The sequence below is a fragment of the Sminthopsis crassicaudata genome, chromosome 2, assembly GCF_048593235.1.
Source record: "Sminthopsis crassicaudata isolate SCR6 chromosome 2, ASM4859323v1, whole genome shotgun sequence".
Taxonomy (NCBI): domain Eukaryota; kingdom Metazoa; phylum Chordata; class Mammalia; order Dasyuromorphia; family Dasyuridae; genus Sminthopsis; species Sminthopsis crassicaudata.
The window spans coordinates 578,381,048-578,398,656 of NC_133618.1; the positions used below are offsets into that span (position 1 = coordinate 578,381,048).

The window sequence follows — 17,609 nt, forward strand, 5'->3', positions numbered from 1 at the left end:
GTCCTCTAAGTAATACAACTTTAGAAAATAGATTCTTCTCTTCCCCTGCCTTTAAAAAAATAGAAAGGAGAGACAGAGATTCCAATACTAGTCCTTTTGGATAATATATATGAATTCTTGAACTCCAACCATGTCTACTGAAAGAGGCTATTTCAGAGGCCCAAGTCTTGTTTTTCATCACATTCCTGTTATCAAAGTAAAGAGAATTCAGTTGACTGAAGAGTTAGTTACTCAGTGGATAGGAGGAATGTAATTGCTGATTTTGAAACTTTAATCCTGGCTGGAGCCAAAGAAAACAATCACTTCCTCCAGCAATAACCCATATGTTTAATATTCCTCTCCTCTCCCTTTCCTTGGAAAGGTAAATATGCATCCCATAAAATATGACATTTTGCCCTAGTTTTTAAGCTAATGCTACATTAGAAACTCTTTTCCCTTACTCCCTCATTCTTTGGCTCACAGATAACAATGTTAAACAACTTTCCTCCTCTTCCTCCCCAATATTAAAAAAATTTGTCCCAGCACTGCTTGACTTTTTGCTGATTTAGATTTAGGAGTATTAAATTGAAATGGGTCCTATTCTGTTGCTAGCTGCCTTTGTGGCTTACTTTGTTGTGCCTAGCCAGCACGGAACCTTGAACTTCATAAACTTGTGGCTTGATCTTAATGATTTGAACCTGGAGATTGAATGTTGCCTGACAATGAACCATTTTCCTCTTCTAAATAGGAACAAAGTAGATATGTATTAGGAATTTTTTTAAACATTTGTCCCTAGCCAAAGAGAAATACTTTCAAGAATGTCAGAAGTGTCAAGTGGAGAAATGTTAAGTGGAGGGAAAATATGGAAGGGGCATCTTTAATTCACTTCAACAAAAATTTACTAAGTGTTTTTTGGGTATACTTTGATGACATAAGTAGTTTAATTGATGTAGATATTCTCATCACTGGTAGCATTGATACATAATAGATAATATACATAATACAGATACATAATACATGTTAGGTGTGATACAGGGAGGAAAAAGGATACAAAGTATTATAAGTAAATTTGAGGAAGTAAGCCAATTGCTTTGTAGGACCTGCTTGAATTGAATTTTACATATATGATTAGTTCCCTCAGGATTCAGTCCAATAGAAACAGCTATTTTGTTTTTCAAGCCCCTCCCTATTTGACATTATTAGGTTTAATGAGCCTACCCCAAAAAAGGGCCTCCTGGCTCAAAGTCCTGGTTTTTAAGCAATGAACAATTTGTCATGTGGTTCTCATTTAGTTTGGAGATCATAGTTTAGCTACTAATCAGTACTTTAAAAGCTTCTAGAACTTCACTATAGAACTAATGAGTACTCCTAAAATAGGAACTATCACTAAAACTAAGTGGATTTCCAGACAGATTTTAGACCTCTGCTTTGTTTGATGAGGTTCTAAGTTTTAGAAAACAAGCTTGTGATTTGCATAGTTCTTACAGGCTTGCTGTTCAGTATTTGGAACATCTCATGTTAGGGTCAGAGTGTGCAGAAATAGTCAGACTATGTTAAGTGCCATAAAAGGTGCACAGATGAAGTACTGGAAATGTTGAGGAAAAGAAAGAAGGACCACTCAATTTGGGAGAATCAGGGAGGGCATTACACTTCAATCAAAACATTATTCTTAGCTGTAACTAAAGCAACAATAAGCTAAACTAAAATCACATAGATGCAGCCCAGATTTGAATCTTGCTTCAGCTTGTAATGTGTAGTTGTGTGAACTATTTTAAGGGGAATTATGTGGTATTAATTTCATTATCAATCAGCAGGTCTTTCTTGAATCCCTTTCAGATGGGCAGTCCTGAGCTGGGTTACACTGTGACAGCAAGTGAGAAGTGGGTTATCCTTGTCCTCAAGGAGCTCCTCTTCTGTTGGGGAAGTCACAAAACAAACACAAACCAAGTAAATAACTGTTTAAGTGAGACACAATGTAATGTAATGTGATACAGACTTAAGTATTGAAGTTCAGAGAAAAGTGATCTTGTTCAGTGTTGACTAGAAAGGAAAGTCTGGATGAAGAGGAATCTGTACTATAGGGAGAGAATGAGTCAAAGGCTGAAAGAAAGAAGTGCTTTCATAAGTGGAAAACAGGTCTCTAATGGAAGTCAGGGTGTGCTTTCTACTGTCATTCCAAGCAATGTGTTTGGTTACTTGCCTCTGTATTTATAAACAACTTAGTAGTTTGAAATCTTAACTCCTAAACTGCTCCCTCAGCTAATGACCATCAATTTAGGACTTATCATATTGAAAACAGTTGGCAGATGGTCACTTTGCCATCAGATAGATCAGATATAACATTTCTGAAATAGAAATTTTCATTTCCCTCTCATTGGACTTTGAGTTAGGAACAATTAAGCAGTAATTCTTGATGATAATTCTTGACAATAATTCTATGCTTAAAGCCAGGTTTCTTTTATAATTTATATTTAATGTAACTTGCCTTTTCTGGCAAGAGATATAAATGCCTCCTCCAAATAATCTGAAATCTGTTTTAGACTTGCAGAGAAGATTTATAGTTAGGTACTTTCCCCCATTTTATTGTTATTAATGTCTAATGAAAAGAGCTTCTAATTTCTAAGGTCTGTCATTTATTCTCTGTTAGCTTGCATATTTTTAATGTGTTTCTTGCTCTCTAAACAGAAATAAACAGTTTATAGGATCATAGATTTAGAACTATAAGAGACCTTAAAAGCTATGAAATCCAACTCTTTCATTTTACAGATGAGGAAACTGAGGCACAGAGTGGTAAAGTGATTTTGCCTATGGTCTAAAAGTTATCTTTTAAAGTATCTCGAGATAGGATTAGAACTCAGGTCTTTCTGACATCAAATTTAGTGCTTTTACTACTTCACACTGCCTTCTTGATCTAACCTGAAGTTTTTATTAACCATAAATCTGGTGTTGCCTACTACTTTATACTGCTTTCTTGAACTGGTCTGAAATTTTTATTGACTATAAATCTGGTGCTGGTCTCCAGCTAGGGGGGTGATGCGCTAAAGAGAAGGTTGTTGGACATTATCCTTTGGCCCCAAGTAAGGCTGCTGAAGTGGAATAGAGTTTCTGAGGAAGCAGGTTTAAAGTAAAAATTACCCTTAAAATTTGTAAAATTTGTAAGTGTAACTTCACTCCAAAATGGTATGATAAAATGGAATTGTTTAAAATTTTATTAAAATATATCCATAAAGATAAATTTGCATTCATATCATTTCTTAACTCCTTAAAATATACTTTCTTCCATGTTTAGAGATGTTTTACCAAGTATCCTTTAAAAAGTACAATCTCAATTAACTGAAATATTGATAATGATTGTTACTGTTTTGTTTTATTTGGAGGCAGTTGGGCTTAAGTGACTTTCTGAGAGTCACTTAACTAGGAAGTGTTTGTGGCTAGAACTCAGGTTCTCTGAACTCCAAAGCCAGTGCTCTATCCACTTGGTTGCCCCTTATATAACATTTTAGGGTTGATAAAACACTTCCCTTAGAATAGTATAATAATAAACTAATGACCCTCAATTTCCAATTGAGAAAAAGAAAGTCTAACAAGTGTTATACTCAGAATCAGCACCTGGTGCTGTGCTTAGTGTAAATGTTAGAAATGGAATTTCCTGACCCCAAGTCTCTTTCTATTGCATTCCATTGCTTCTCAAGGTGTACTATACTTTAGAGGAAAGAATTGTAAAGTAGGATATAGGAGACTTAAGTTGTCCTATTTTATTTTATTTTTACTTAGTATGTGAATATAAGCAGATCATTTAATTTCTTGGAACTTCAGCTTTCTTATATTATGTGCAGATTATAAGGACCTAGATATTATTTGATCCTTACGATAACTTATTTCACAGGGTTATCATAAGGATCAAATAATATCTCTGTGAAAAAAACTTCAAAAAAAGCAACTTGTAATACATAAAAGTTGGAGGTGACACACTTTTGAAGGAGTTCAGAAACCTTTTCTTATGATATCAGAAAGAACTATAGGTAATATTTGAAATGTAGATTTTAGTACCAAAAAAGAGTACTGAAAAAATATCAATCAAGGCACTTTTCCATCTCTACAAAATCTTTATTAGAGTGATTTGATTTGCACACATACTTAGGACATCCTTTATGAAAATATGGAGTGGGGGGCAGCTAGGTGGTGCAGTGGTACTTCCTAGCTGTGTGACCCTGGGCAAGTCACTTAATCCCAGCCTCAAAAAAAAAAAAGAAAGAAAATATGGAGTGAAAACATGCAAGCATTGCTATATAGTAGTCTAAATCCATATAGATGACTGAAATATTTAGAGAATACAAGGTTCTATATTTATGGATTATAAAAACATTTGTTTTGTAAGGCAGGATGCTCTCTTAAAAGTTTCCTTCTAAACTCACTTCCAGTTGATCAATGATGGACAGAGGTAGCTGCACCCAGAGAAGAAACACTGGGAGGGGAATGAAAATTGTTAGCACTAATATCTGTCTGCCCAGGTTGCATGTACCTTCAGATTCTAATGTTTATTGTGCAACAAGAAAATGATATTCGCACACATGTATTGTACCTAGACTATATTGTAACACATGTAAAATGTATGGTATTGCCTGTCGTCGGGGGGAGGGAATAGAGGGAGGGGGGGTAAATTGGAAAAATGAATACAAGGGATAATATTATAAAATATATATATATATATATAAAAAAAAAAAAGTTTCCTTCTAACACATTCTTTTCCTTGTAGATGGCAGACCCATAAAAGCTTTAACAGAAATAACTTTGTTCAACTAAGTACCCCTCTGATTACTAATCAGAAGCCATGAATAGGAAGATGTATGTTCATTGAAGTTATTTGTCACTCTTATGGAGAATTTTCAGCACAGAATCCTATGGTAGAAGCATTCCTGATAGGTGGGAAGGCCCTCCAGATGCTCCTCTTTGCATATAACATTGTACTCAATACATTAAATAAATAAATTACCTAAATGAATTCCAGCTTACTATCCATATAGGAAAAATCAAGTGAATTTTTAAAAAATGTATATATTGTTCAGAATAGGATGTGAAGCTGGATGACTGGGCTAAAGAAATAATTTATCAGTATTTATATCTCTGACAGGTACCAGAATAGACATTGAATGGGGACCAGAAATGAACAAGAGAGGAAAGGGGACTGAATTACATTTGGAAATTGAAGGGTGATTTTAATGACTCCACACTTCTTCCTGATATATGAACTCACTTTCATGACAGAACCATTCTGTGGATGCTATGTGACTAGTTATAAGTGGTGTAATACTAATCTCCAAAATATTAAGGTTGTGGGTCACCCAAGGGCAGAGTAGAGGCACATGATGGGTACAAGTGAGCTGACATATAAAGGCCTTCATCAGAAAGATGATTGGCTAAAAAAAAGTTGAAATTGTGATTCAAGAGTGAGGGATAGTCATATATTATTATATCCACACAGTGACAAGAGAAGACCTTGAGCATATTGGGTGGACCCCCTTTAGAGGAATCTAGAGAACTCAGGAACTTAAACAAGACACATGGTGGATGAGAAATTGGGGGTGGATTGTCAGACAGTAAACATTAAGCATCTGCTATGTGCTAAGCACAGTAAAGAATAAAGACTGCCCTCAAGAGACTCTGATGGGAGAGATGGCAAGTAATGCACATATAGAAACAAGCTATATACAGTTTCAGTAATAATTGTTAGAGGGAAGACACTAGAAATAAGAGGGGTTAGAATGCTTCCTTTAGAAGATGATATTTTAGTTGGAACTTAGAAGAAACCAGTAGGCAGAGATGAGCAGGGAATTCTAGGCATGGGAAACAACAGAGCTAAGAGATGAAGTTTTGCAGAACAACAAGGAAATCAGTGTCACTGGAATTAAATATTTAGATTGTGATCTGTGTTGTTCAAAGGAGAACCCCACAGTGACAATTACCAATCCACAGAAGGACTCTCAATCAGAATGGCTTTTCTGTTCTTGAAAAGAAGCCAACATCACTGGAATTGAGTATTTATAGATTGTGATCGGTATTGTTCAAGGGAGAATCCTGTAGTGATGATTAACCAATCCGCCTGAGAACTCTCAATCAGAATGGTTTTTCTGTTCTTGACTTATAGGAAGAGGCAAACAGTAAGCCTATGTGACCTTTATTTAAAGCAAAACATCAAAATCAAAATCCTTATAAGAAGTGTCCTGAGAACCATATACATATATTCTGCTGTATGTTTTTCAGTGATAATTATTCAGAATGATCGCTTAGAGGTTCTGCAGTTTCCTGAATCACCAAATGAATACGGAATTGTATTCATTAGTCTTGTACTTACCTTGCAGGAAAAATGCTCATTAGAAAATAAAGGAACAAAAATGAGTTTGCTAGACCCTTGTTCACAGAATCATCATTGAGCATTGAATTTTCATAGTACAGGATGGAATCAGGCAAAGTACACACTGATGGCCCCGTAAATAGCCCCTTGCTGCTCTCCAGTGTGCCAAATGGCTAACCCCCCTCAATATGTCACCTACTATTTCAGGCCTCACTTCGAGTGACTAGCCCCTGCCAAATGTGCCAATCTTCTTGGTGGATTTATTATGGGACAGAAGTAGCTAATGATGAGGAAACTGGTAGGCTTTTTCACTGGCAGTCATAGCAAATTAAAGTGGCATGTTAACTCACATAGAGCTTAGATGTGATTGAAAACCAGATTGTCTTTTCTTTGCAGCTGCATGTAATAGAGACCCTACAGGCCAAGTAAAAGCCTACATTTTGTTAGGCTGTTAAGATGCAGAGGTGTACCAATAAAAACTTACTCTTCAATTAGAACTTGTTTTGAGGAAACTGAAGCCTAGAAAGATATTATGATTTGCCCAAAGGTCTCCATCTAGATCACTGGTCTTTCCTTTACATTTGACAATCCAATGAAAACTCTTAATTTTAAATTGTATGATCCAGAAGAACCTTTTTGACAGCCAGGTTTGAAGATCTCATTTAGTTTATGAGAAAGAAGCCAGAGTCAACCCCCCACCCCAAACACACACACACACACACACACACACACACACACACACACACACACACACACACACACCACAGTAAATTACCTGAACTTGTATTTGAAATAGGTTGAGCTCACTTGTCCATTATCATACAGTTAGCTTGAGATAAGACTTGAACTAGGACCAAGCAGGTCAAAACATTACTCTCATGATTCAGCGGACCTCCTCAAGAATGAAGGATAAACAACAAATTGTATGAAATAGGTTATCTAGGTTTAATTTAAAGAAAGGTGAATGACTAGCATAATAATGCTTCGTGGAGGCAGTGAGACTTGCTTTAAAGGCAAAATAACATTAATGGCTGAAATTAATGTAAAGCATTTTACATATACTTTTTTTTAAAAAATTTTTTTATTTTATAATTATAACTTTTTTTTTTGACAGTACATATGCATGGGTAATTTTTTACAACATTATCCCTTGCACTTACTTCTGTTCAGATTTTTACCCTTGTTCCCCCAACCCCCTCCCCCAGATGGCAGGCAGTCTTATACATTACATATACTTTTGATTGATGGAGAGGTGGGAGCAGGACATGTAGGCGAGAAATAAATCGGGAATATGTGAGAGGACAGTAAAGAAATGAAGTTTGTTTTGAAGAGTGGAAGATGAAATTGGGTAAAGTGGGACCAAACTTAGGAGGGCCTCAAAAGCCAACTGAAAAGTTTCAGTTTGATTGAGGCAGCAGTGGGGAACCATTTTAGTTTCTTGAATAGGGGAGTGACAGTTGATTTCTATTACATGATTCTGTTTCCTTTTTTCTCTCCAATAAACAAACCTCTCCCCTCCCCCCAAACCCAAACCCTTCAATTTTGAGTAGTTTAAAATTTTAGTTCTTTGAATCAAGAGTCTTATGTACTCTTGCTGTCAGCCAGTTATTGGAAGTATTTTCCAACCCAGTAATGGCAGCAATTTTAATTAATTATGATGTGTGGGTCATAAACATTGTCTCTGTCTATACATTGGTACTTTAAAGAATTCTTCCTTCAGTTTTTGATGCTACCAGAGAAATGAAAAATTTTTTTGCATATGTATAGATAGCTAGAATGGTCATCCATTTGTTTTTAAATTTTATTTTTTTTTAAAGCACAGAGATTTAAGGAAAAAAAATTTTTCCAGTTCCAAATTTTCTCCCTCCTTATATTTCTATATTTTTCTACCTTTCGATAAGGCAAGAAAAACAAAACCCCATTACAAAGATGTATAGTCATATAAAACAAATTTCTGCATTGGCTATGGTGGTTTTTGTTGTTGTTGTTACTTTGTTTTCTTTTAAGAAAGAAAAAGATATCTTTTGTACACCAAGTCCCTCATTTCTCTATTTGGAGGTGTATAGCATGCTTCATAGTGAATCATTGGAATTGTAGTGGGTCATTGTGATGATCAGTCACAGTCTTTCAAAGTTGATGATCATACTATATTGCTAATTGATAATCTTACAATATTGCTGTAACTGTGTAGATTGTCTCCCAGTACTTCACTTTGCATCAATTCATATAGTTCTTCCTAGTTTTTTCTGAAATCATTTTCATCATTATTTCTCTGCCACATTCATTTATGACATCTGATTCAGCCATTTCCCCAAATGATGGGCATCACCTCATTTTCCATTTCTTTACTAGTCGTCATCTTTAATTTTTTTAAAAATGTACTTTCCAGTTATATGCCTCTTTTTTTTCCTCTAAGATAATTTTCCCTTTGTTCCTTATTAAACAAAATGTATAGTAGATTTTCACTGTTTGGGTTGGGCTACCATCATAAATTCTGAAGTGAAAACATGGGAAGTTATCTTTGGGTTAATTGCTGATATTAAAGACTTCAGATTCATAGATTTAGTACTAAAAAGGGCTCATAATTATGAAGGCTTCTCATTCACAGAACCCCAGAAAGGATAAGTGATTTGCCTTAGTCTCATAAAGTCCATTTGGATCCAGGTCTTCTGGCTCCAAACATCGTAGTTGTTCCCCTGTCCCATGTTGCCTTTACAATAAATTCTGCAAGTCCTTAACATGTTTTGTGGGAGTGGAATTTTATAAAATTGAATTCATTTCCATACTTGACTTTTAGAAAGTTGGAATATGTCTTTCTAGGTAAATTAGCACATGAAAAGAAATAGGTCTCAGGTTCCTACCACCCCTCTAACCTTCTGGATCTTTCTGCACATCTTATTTTCAATTCATCTGTCATTTATCAGGGAATTTTTCACTTGGGGCAGGAGGCCTTTACCAGTGAAATCACATAGGTCTATTCTCTATCTTCTTCCTTTTTACAGTTTGTATTTAAGCCAAGTTGGGACTACAAGTTGTTCCCTGAATTCTGTCCACCACCTCTAGAAATTAATATAAACTGTTCTTGGCTGGGGAAGGTGGACTTCTTCATGACCTTTGCCTTGTCTTCCTTCAGGAATCAATTTAGGTGCTCATTCTTGGAGATCTTCCTTCAAACTTTCAGTTACATGTGTTCTTTCATTTATGTTATAATTGTGAACATATTATATTCTTTTAATAAGATCCTCGATTCCAAGGAATTTCTTTCTATATCTTTTTTCTTTTTCTTTTTGGTCTTTTATCTCCAGCACTTAGCATTTGATGCTTTGCACATAGTATATGTTTTCAGTGTTTGTGAAATTGAATTGTTTCAGTTTGTATCTGCTCTATCACTTTCAATGCAAATTATAACACTAAAAAGTTATTTTGTTGTTATTGATATCAAGAAAAATCTTTTATGCCACTGTTTGGGTGTAGTGAATTCATTGTTACTAGATCAACCCAAGTTACTGTTACAATGGAACATATAAATTGTTTTATTTTAGGGGGTGGCTTCTTTGAAGTGGTATTCATTGTAATGGAATATAATAAATACTTGTGTTGTTGCTGCTGCAGCAAATGATTAAACGTGTGTCTGCCACATGTCAGATGTCCCTTTTTTTAAAAAATTAATTTTTATAATTATAACATTTTTTTTTTGACAGTACATATGCATGGGTAATCTTTTACATTATCCCTTGCACTCACTTCTATTCCGAATTTTCCCCTCCTTCCCTCCACCCCCTCCCCTAGATGGCAGGCAGTCTTATACATGTTAAATGTTATAGTATATCCTAGATACAATATGTGTGTGCAGAACCGAATTTTTTTGTTGCACAGGAAGAATTGGATTCAGAAAGTAAAAATAACCTGGGAAGAAAATCAAAAATGCAAACAGTTTACACTCATTTCCCAGTGTTCCTTCTCTGGGTGTAGCTGATTCTGTCCATCAGATGTCCCTTTTGCCCCATGAAACAAGATAAATTCTTTTTGCATTTTAAAGCCCTTTACAACTTGGCCTCAATCAGTTTTTCCAGTTTTATTGTACCTTAAAAGGTGATTTTATTAATGCCTTATTAAATTTAACATGTAAAAAAGTCTAGAAGTTCATAGTTTTATATAGTCAGTTCTGTTTTAATTTTATATGTGTTCCCCCAAACATCACAAAATTGTGCAATAAATCCCACAGGATTTATGGGGAAAATGAGAGACACAATGTTTGAACATTTTGTCAGTCATACATTTAAAAAAAAAAAAAAAAGACAGATTCTCAGGACAGAGACTATGGTGGTGTATATCAGGTCTCTTCTGCCCACCGTTCCTTCTGCAGCAGAAAATACACAATAAATATGACATTTTCTTGGCAAAAGACCCCTGAAGTGTGCTTGTGGGAGAGGACATCAGAAGAATTACAGATTGCAATTCATTGTGACATGGCAGAAGAAATCACACATAAGCAAACCGTAATTTGAATTATGCTTAACATGTTCCCTAATATATCAGTTGTGTTGGAACAGAGTCATGTATTCAAAATTAGCTTTTTAGCAAAATTGTCTTTGCATTTCTTTTCTTTGTATATTGGAATGTTTGTGTTCAAGTTTTAAAAGAGAAAGTTTAAGAAACAAAAGGAAAACACATGGGAGTAATTTAAAGGGCATATCTAAGTGTACAAATACTAAAACATTTCTATTTAATAAGAATTCTCTTCTCCTATTCCTACTGCTTCTTTCTACTATCACTCCCTATGCTTAGAACAGTTCATACTCCCTTAGGGGTTGCTAAATAGGAGCTTGTATCTTCTAACTGGAGGTAAGAGGTAATGTTTGTATAGGCTATGAATCTAAATTCATGAAAAGGCCAGCAATGGACCTTTGACTATTGCTGATTCTTGATGGTCTGTGTCCTCTCTTAGATGGTCTACAAGTTGGCTCCCATACAAGTATAGAATATAGTGATGTGTGACTGAGACTAGCATAGAAAACAGAAAGGTACAATTCAGAGTGAAAATTCACCAACCATAATTTAAGAGTATTTTTGCAGAATTATCATACTGCTGTGGCTGCTAGCCTGAATAAGAAAGGACATAGTTATACTTTGAACATAGATTCCCTGTAACTGTCAAAGAAGGAATAAAAGCAAGGAAGGATACTTAAATAGACCACATATTCCTTGGACACTTTGGTGATTTGGGGGATTGTGAGTTCACACATAGGTGCGTGTGCAAGTGCCATGTGGGGGGGAGAGAAGAAAAAGAAAGAGAGATTACAGTGGGAAAATGGTAGGCTAACTTGTCTTTCACTAAACTGGAAAGTTTTGAAAAGTGCTAGGTTAGAGGACCTTGATGATTTTGATCCTGATTTTTCTGAGAAGGTAGAACTAAAGCAGGGAGGGAAAGCAAAGGAAGCAGGTGACATAACATTTAAAAGGATGTGATTTATTGAGATTTTAGATTTTCTTCTAGTTCATGCTAATTTGCACACACTCAGAAGCATTTGGCCAGCTATATCTTTGTTCATGGGATTTTCCTGGGGAAGCAATGTCACAGGATTCTTTCATGTGTCACAGGATATGACCTCTATTAAGATCTGTGTGGCCACTTTGAACTGGGCTCTTAAGAATTGGTGCCAGAAGGATGGCATTTGGAAAGGATGCTAGGTTTAACGGAAATGTTGATGCTTTCATGAAACCTGATTATTTTGATGTGAAATTAGAGTTTGTGTGTCCTAGCAAGATTTACTTTCCCTAAATATAACAGGAGAGTGACTCAGCCTTAAAGGAGGCATCTCATGGAAGAGCTTCAGATTTTTACACTGGGGACAATCTCAGGTTACCTTTGGTAGACCTTGCTTTTGTATGTAAATATGTTGGGTCTGTTAGTTGTCATTATGTCTTTGGGCCTTGGTTTCCTCATCTGTAAAATGAGGAGATAAATGACTTTTAAGGAAAATATGACTTTTAACTTTTCAGCTTTAAGTTTAAGGACCTATGATAGATACAAGAATTTCTGGCTGATCCTTATGTTTTAATGCTCTTCTTTTCGAATTTTGGGTTTTAAGATCCTGAGCTTAGTACTTGTGACGTGCTGTTGTCTCCAGAAGCTGCCGATCAACTTTGATGTATTTTCTCAATCCATTTGTGCTTCCCACTCCCCAGATATGGCTTATATTAGCCCAATTTCATTCGATAGAAATTTAGTGGAAGTGATTGTTTCTGTTGCTTATATGTGCTGTTGATGATTGTTTTTGTTTGAGTATACCAAAATATAATAGTTATGGTGTTTGCAATATTTCAGAATAGAAGATAGACAGACATATGGCAGAGTGAGGTAGAGCAGTACACTTAAAGTCTGGAGCCCTGGTTTTGAGCCCACTGGATACAATTACTAGCTATATGATCATGGAGAGGGAACTTAAGCTCTTAGTATCCTCTTAAGTAAAATAGGGTTAATAATAATAATTCTTACAGTGTCTGTTTCACAAGGTTATGGTAAGAAATGTTTTTTGAAGTACCAATATGAGGAGGTGGTAGTCATATTACTATTTTGATTATTTCCTCTTCTTATAATTTATAAATGTTTCCCATCCCCATCCTCCTTTCTCAAACATATCCGTCTTTAACTTATGAGACATCCGAAGCTGAGAAAGTTCCTGGACCAGCTAGGGGTTGGGGGGCAAGGAATTCAGCAACCAGTATAATTGTTTTTCTGAGCCTGATTATGGGATTTGTTCTCCAGTCTTCTTCATTTAGCTTCAGAGAGAATAGAGTCACTATTTGCATCATAGCCCAAGCCCTGAAAACAGTAACTCAAATGGTTTGTTTATACCATTGGCCAAGTGGAAAAGTGTAGTAAAAGAAAATAAGGGCTGGTGCTGAGGAACCCATCATGTGACTTGAGTTTCCATTGGCAGCCTTCTGCCTGGATGTTAGCTATGTGCAAGGTCAGCTCAGGAAGCAGTTGCAAACCCAGTGCTGTCATTTTGTTTTCCCTTCCAAAGAGGGTTATTTTCTTTAGGATTACTGAAGTAGGCAGAGCCGGAGGTATTAGATGACTCTGTGGAATGCATCATGCTCAAAACACTTTGCAGTCAAGATTAGTTTAAGAAAGCTCTTACATCCTAATGGGAGTATGATTTTTTTTCCCCTCCCTCCGCCCACTAGTGCATTGAAATGGAATATGGCAGCTGCTGGACTGCTGCTTAGCAACCGTTCCCTCACAACAATCCCAGACAAGCAATGGACATGAATCTTGGGACCAATATAGACTTAAGGGGTATTTTGATGAGGAAAGTTCAAATTGGAATTGAGCCAGATCCTTAAGTGTGAAGAATTTCAGTAGCAGCAGGGTTTGAGGCCTTTTTTGAAGTAGATTGCAGTGTAATCTGCAATGTAGCCCAAGTGATCAAATTTTATACATAGCATCCTTCCTGTCTGACCAGATCTTAATCCTAAAATAAACATTTCAATGAATATTCCAGGAAGTTTTATGGGGAGAGGGAGGGAAAGTTTTATTTTAAAGGCTGCTTATTCTGTTATTTTACTATACCATCATTCCTTTTAACAATGAAAAATTGCAAGATTTTTATTTATGCTTAAGTTAACTAAGTCATCATCTCTCTTCCTTTCTCTTCTCCCAAGGATGTTACTGTTTACAAATGTGCTTTGTGCCTGGGCTTCTTACTTTAGTGAGTCATATCTGTGCTTCATTTTCTGTAACTTCAGCATTTATGAAAAGAACCACATATTGGGATAAGAGGGTTGGGTGCTGTTATTATCTGGAGCATTTGGATGAAAAGAGAAACTTATTAAAATCTGTAATGTAATTCATTCAAATATTTTTGATCTTAGGATAAGGAAACCTGTGTGGGGATCAACAACCAGAGCTACATATGTGACACAGGACACTGCTGTGGACAGTCTCAGTGCTGCAACTACTACTATGAACTCTGGTGTAAGTTCATGCTTTGGGTGTATTTGGTTTTCTGTAGTCCATGTAGACTGGCTCTGGTGTTATGGGGGCTACTGGGCTCTTTCTAGATTCTCTTGATCTGTGGAGTGTGGGGGAAGTGTTGACCCAGTGGGGTGTTTCATGCACCTTGGGAAAGATGTCTTTAGGCTATGTAGACAGGGCTTATAGAATCCCTTTGTCACATTGAAACGATGCCATGACTACTTCTGACACTGTGATCAGAAAGGGAGAAAAGGAGACAGTCTGCTTTAGGAAACTATACTTTGCCTTAGAATCTTACTTTGATGTTTTGATGACTTGTACTAGAAAGACCAGTGGCCTACCTGAGAACTTCTGCTAGTTTTGTACATGATCTGATGTCCTAAGCTTCTTAGTTTTACTGGGGGATAGAGGGTGATCATGATTTAATGGCTTCTGTTCTCAAGAATGGAACTAGACATGTACAGAAGACTATGGAGGAGCCCAAAGGCAGTATTTCCTCCTTGGGATTGCTCTTTCTTCATCTACAAGTGTCAGCTTCACTTTTTTTCATTGAGTAAGGGAGGTCTCTCTCACTCTCACTCTCAGCTGCAGGTAAGGATCCCCACAGCTTGTGTGGATTATACATCTAAGATTCCCTTACTTTATTTGAGAAGTGAGTCTTTTGTTAGTATTAAACCTGATAATACTGTTTTGATTCATTAGCAAAGTAGAAAATGTATTATACGGGCTACTGGGTTCACTTAACTCCTGTGTCATCATTTGGGTTGGAAAGAATTTACTACTGTCAACTGGGGACCAAACTGGCCTCTAACCTGTGCATGGCTGGAGCCAAATAAGTAGGTTAGAGATAGGAGAGTTAGGAATCAAACAAAAGTTTAATTTCAAAGTGAGGGAAATGGCTTTCAGGCAAGGAGTGGATCAAAACACATGTGCTGGGGCCATGCTCCTAATGGGGGGCGGGATTCAAGACAGTGTGGGGAGACTTTAATATTTATAGCTCTGACAATGAGGGGTAACTGCAATAATATGACAAGTTTGATTCATAGCCCTGATTTATAGCAGGGCTTCATGACCAGAACTTGTCCTGGCTTGTCCAGTGCTTGTCCGAGCTCATAGAACACCTGATGCTAGTCAAAGTAATAATTATGCAGTTTTTGCCAGATGCTGAGCCACACTCTGGGCAAAGCTTGCTTGCTGGTCTTTCGCTTTAAAAAAGCAGATATTACCTTGATTGAGCATCTTGGGTGCCATCTTCATATTTTGGGGCCCTTTTAAAAAGATGTTGCCAACAGATAAGAGCATAAGAGAGATGAGGAGTACAGTCAGTATTTAGTGAGAAGAATGTCGGACATGGAGTCAGGGGATACCTAATTTACAAATTCTCTTTTGACCCTTAATTGCTGTATAGACTATGGGCAAATCACTTAACTTTTTCTGGGCTTCATTTTCCTCATCTATAAGGTAGGGGTAACAATAATACCTGCCTTTGAGGATTGCTTTGAGGAGCTAATGAGATGGTGTTTGTGAATTGCTTTACAAACTTTAAAAAACTATTGTTATGGCCTTCTTTCAGTTGGTGGAGTAGAAAAAGTCATTCTGGCAATCAGGAAAATCTCATTTCTGTTCCTGTACTTGGTTTCCACTTTGCTGACATCACTTTTTTCATTGTAAAATGAAGGGCTTGGGCTAGATGATCTTGATGCTTCCCACTTCTAAGTTATATGTCAGTAAGAAATTTTAATTAAAGTGAGTTAAATTTATTTGGTCTTGAAAATTTGAATTACTAACTTAAAAATATATATATCTTATTGTACTATAAGACTTTTCTGTCCAGAACTATCTGTGAAGATTGTGTAGCTTGTGAGCATGTAGAAAAAAGAAGGATTTGTTTGACCCTTGGGGTGGTTGCATCAGTGCCTTATTTACCACTAATTTTGAAAGGCCATCTGCTAAGGGTAACTAGCTTGAAATTCTACCTCTGCTCGACTCTGAACTCTACCAATGCCTGAACCGGAAATATTATATAGGTTCTGCAGAATGTTCCTTCAGAGGGTGAGTAATTTCACTCTCCCATACCCTGAAATTGAGAGGCCTGTGAAAAACCCTGGCTGAGTTTGGAGCTGGTAGATCACCTGGCTGCAGTAGTGCTGTGCCTGATAGTCTTTCAGTGGCTGTGTATGTCATGTTAGGGTCTCACTTCTCTTGTTCCAGAGGCCTCGTTTCAAGGGGATTGTCATCATACATCCAGGAATCTTACTTTTTTTTTTTTTTTTTTTTTATTAATTGTTTTGTTGATGCCATTATCTCCTCATTTGGTTTTGATGAGTAGATGGTCTTCTCAAGGCCCGCCTATCTATATGTACTTTTAATTTCATGCCCTCCCATTTTTTCCATCAGATTCCACCCTTCCTCGGCCTCTGCTCCTGTCCTTTTTATCCCCATACTCTAAACTTCAATCTCTTTCTATTTACTAGTTCCTTTCCTGATGGCTACAGACACTTCACGGTCTTCCCAGTCCTTAAAAATCTTATTTGATTTGATCACACCTGCTATCGATTCTCCTTTCGGAGCTTTCTTTCTTAGGGAGGCGGTTATCTCTAGTTAACTTTAAAAAGTTGTTTACATTTGTTGCCTCTGTTTTTTGTCCTATTAGTCTCTTCAAACTCTGTAATATAGCTTCCAGTTTCATTTCTCAATCAGAAATTTTTTTCTTCAGAGTTGTCAGTGATCTTAGTCACCAAATTTAGTGATCTTTTTCTCATTCCTTATCTTTCTTAACTTGTCTGCATCCCTATTGACCATCTTTTCTCCCTTTAGGTTTCTCTGACTCTTCTTGGTTTACCTCTTGCTGTGCTGCCTTTTTCCATGTTCTAATTTTTGGTGTATACCAAAGCTGTTCTCTTCTTTTTTCTCTTTGTATTTGATGTACTTTTTTCTCTTGTACTTGATGACATCATTAGCTCCTTTGTTCCCAGATATTAAATTTTGATGCAGATGACTCAAAAATTTTAAATTCATCTGAATTGCAGTTATACACCATAAATTGCCTGTTGCATATTTTGATCTGGATGTTTTTTAAGCAGCACAATTTTGACATGTTCTCCTTAAACTCATGCCTGTCCCAATTTTCCCTATTACAGTTAAGGATACCTCAATACTTTTGGTCATTCAGGTTCACAATTTCAGTCTCATTTCCAATTCCTCATTCTCAACCAACACATCCAGTCAGTGGACAGATCTTGTTTACTTTTATGTCTACAATATGTCTCCACTCACAAAATAACTATTCTAGTT

General features: G+C 36.4%; 1 protein-coding gene across 3 annotated transcripts in view; it reads left to right on the top strand.

Annotated features, from left to right (window-relative positions):
• The window catches only part of WBP1L (WW domain binding protein 1 like), a 59,587-nt gene that overhangs the window by 23,648 nt on the left and 18,330 nt on the right, over positions 1-17,609 (top strand). For all 3 annotated transcript variants that reach the window (XM_074295466.1, XM_074295468.1, XM_074295467.1), the window contains exon 2: positions 14,213-14,315. In XM_074295466.1, the coding sequence (XP_074151567.1) occupies positions 14,213-14,315 (103 nt within the window). The remainder of the gene's footprint in view (positions 1-14,212; positions 14,316-17,609) is intronic.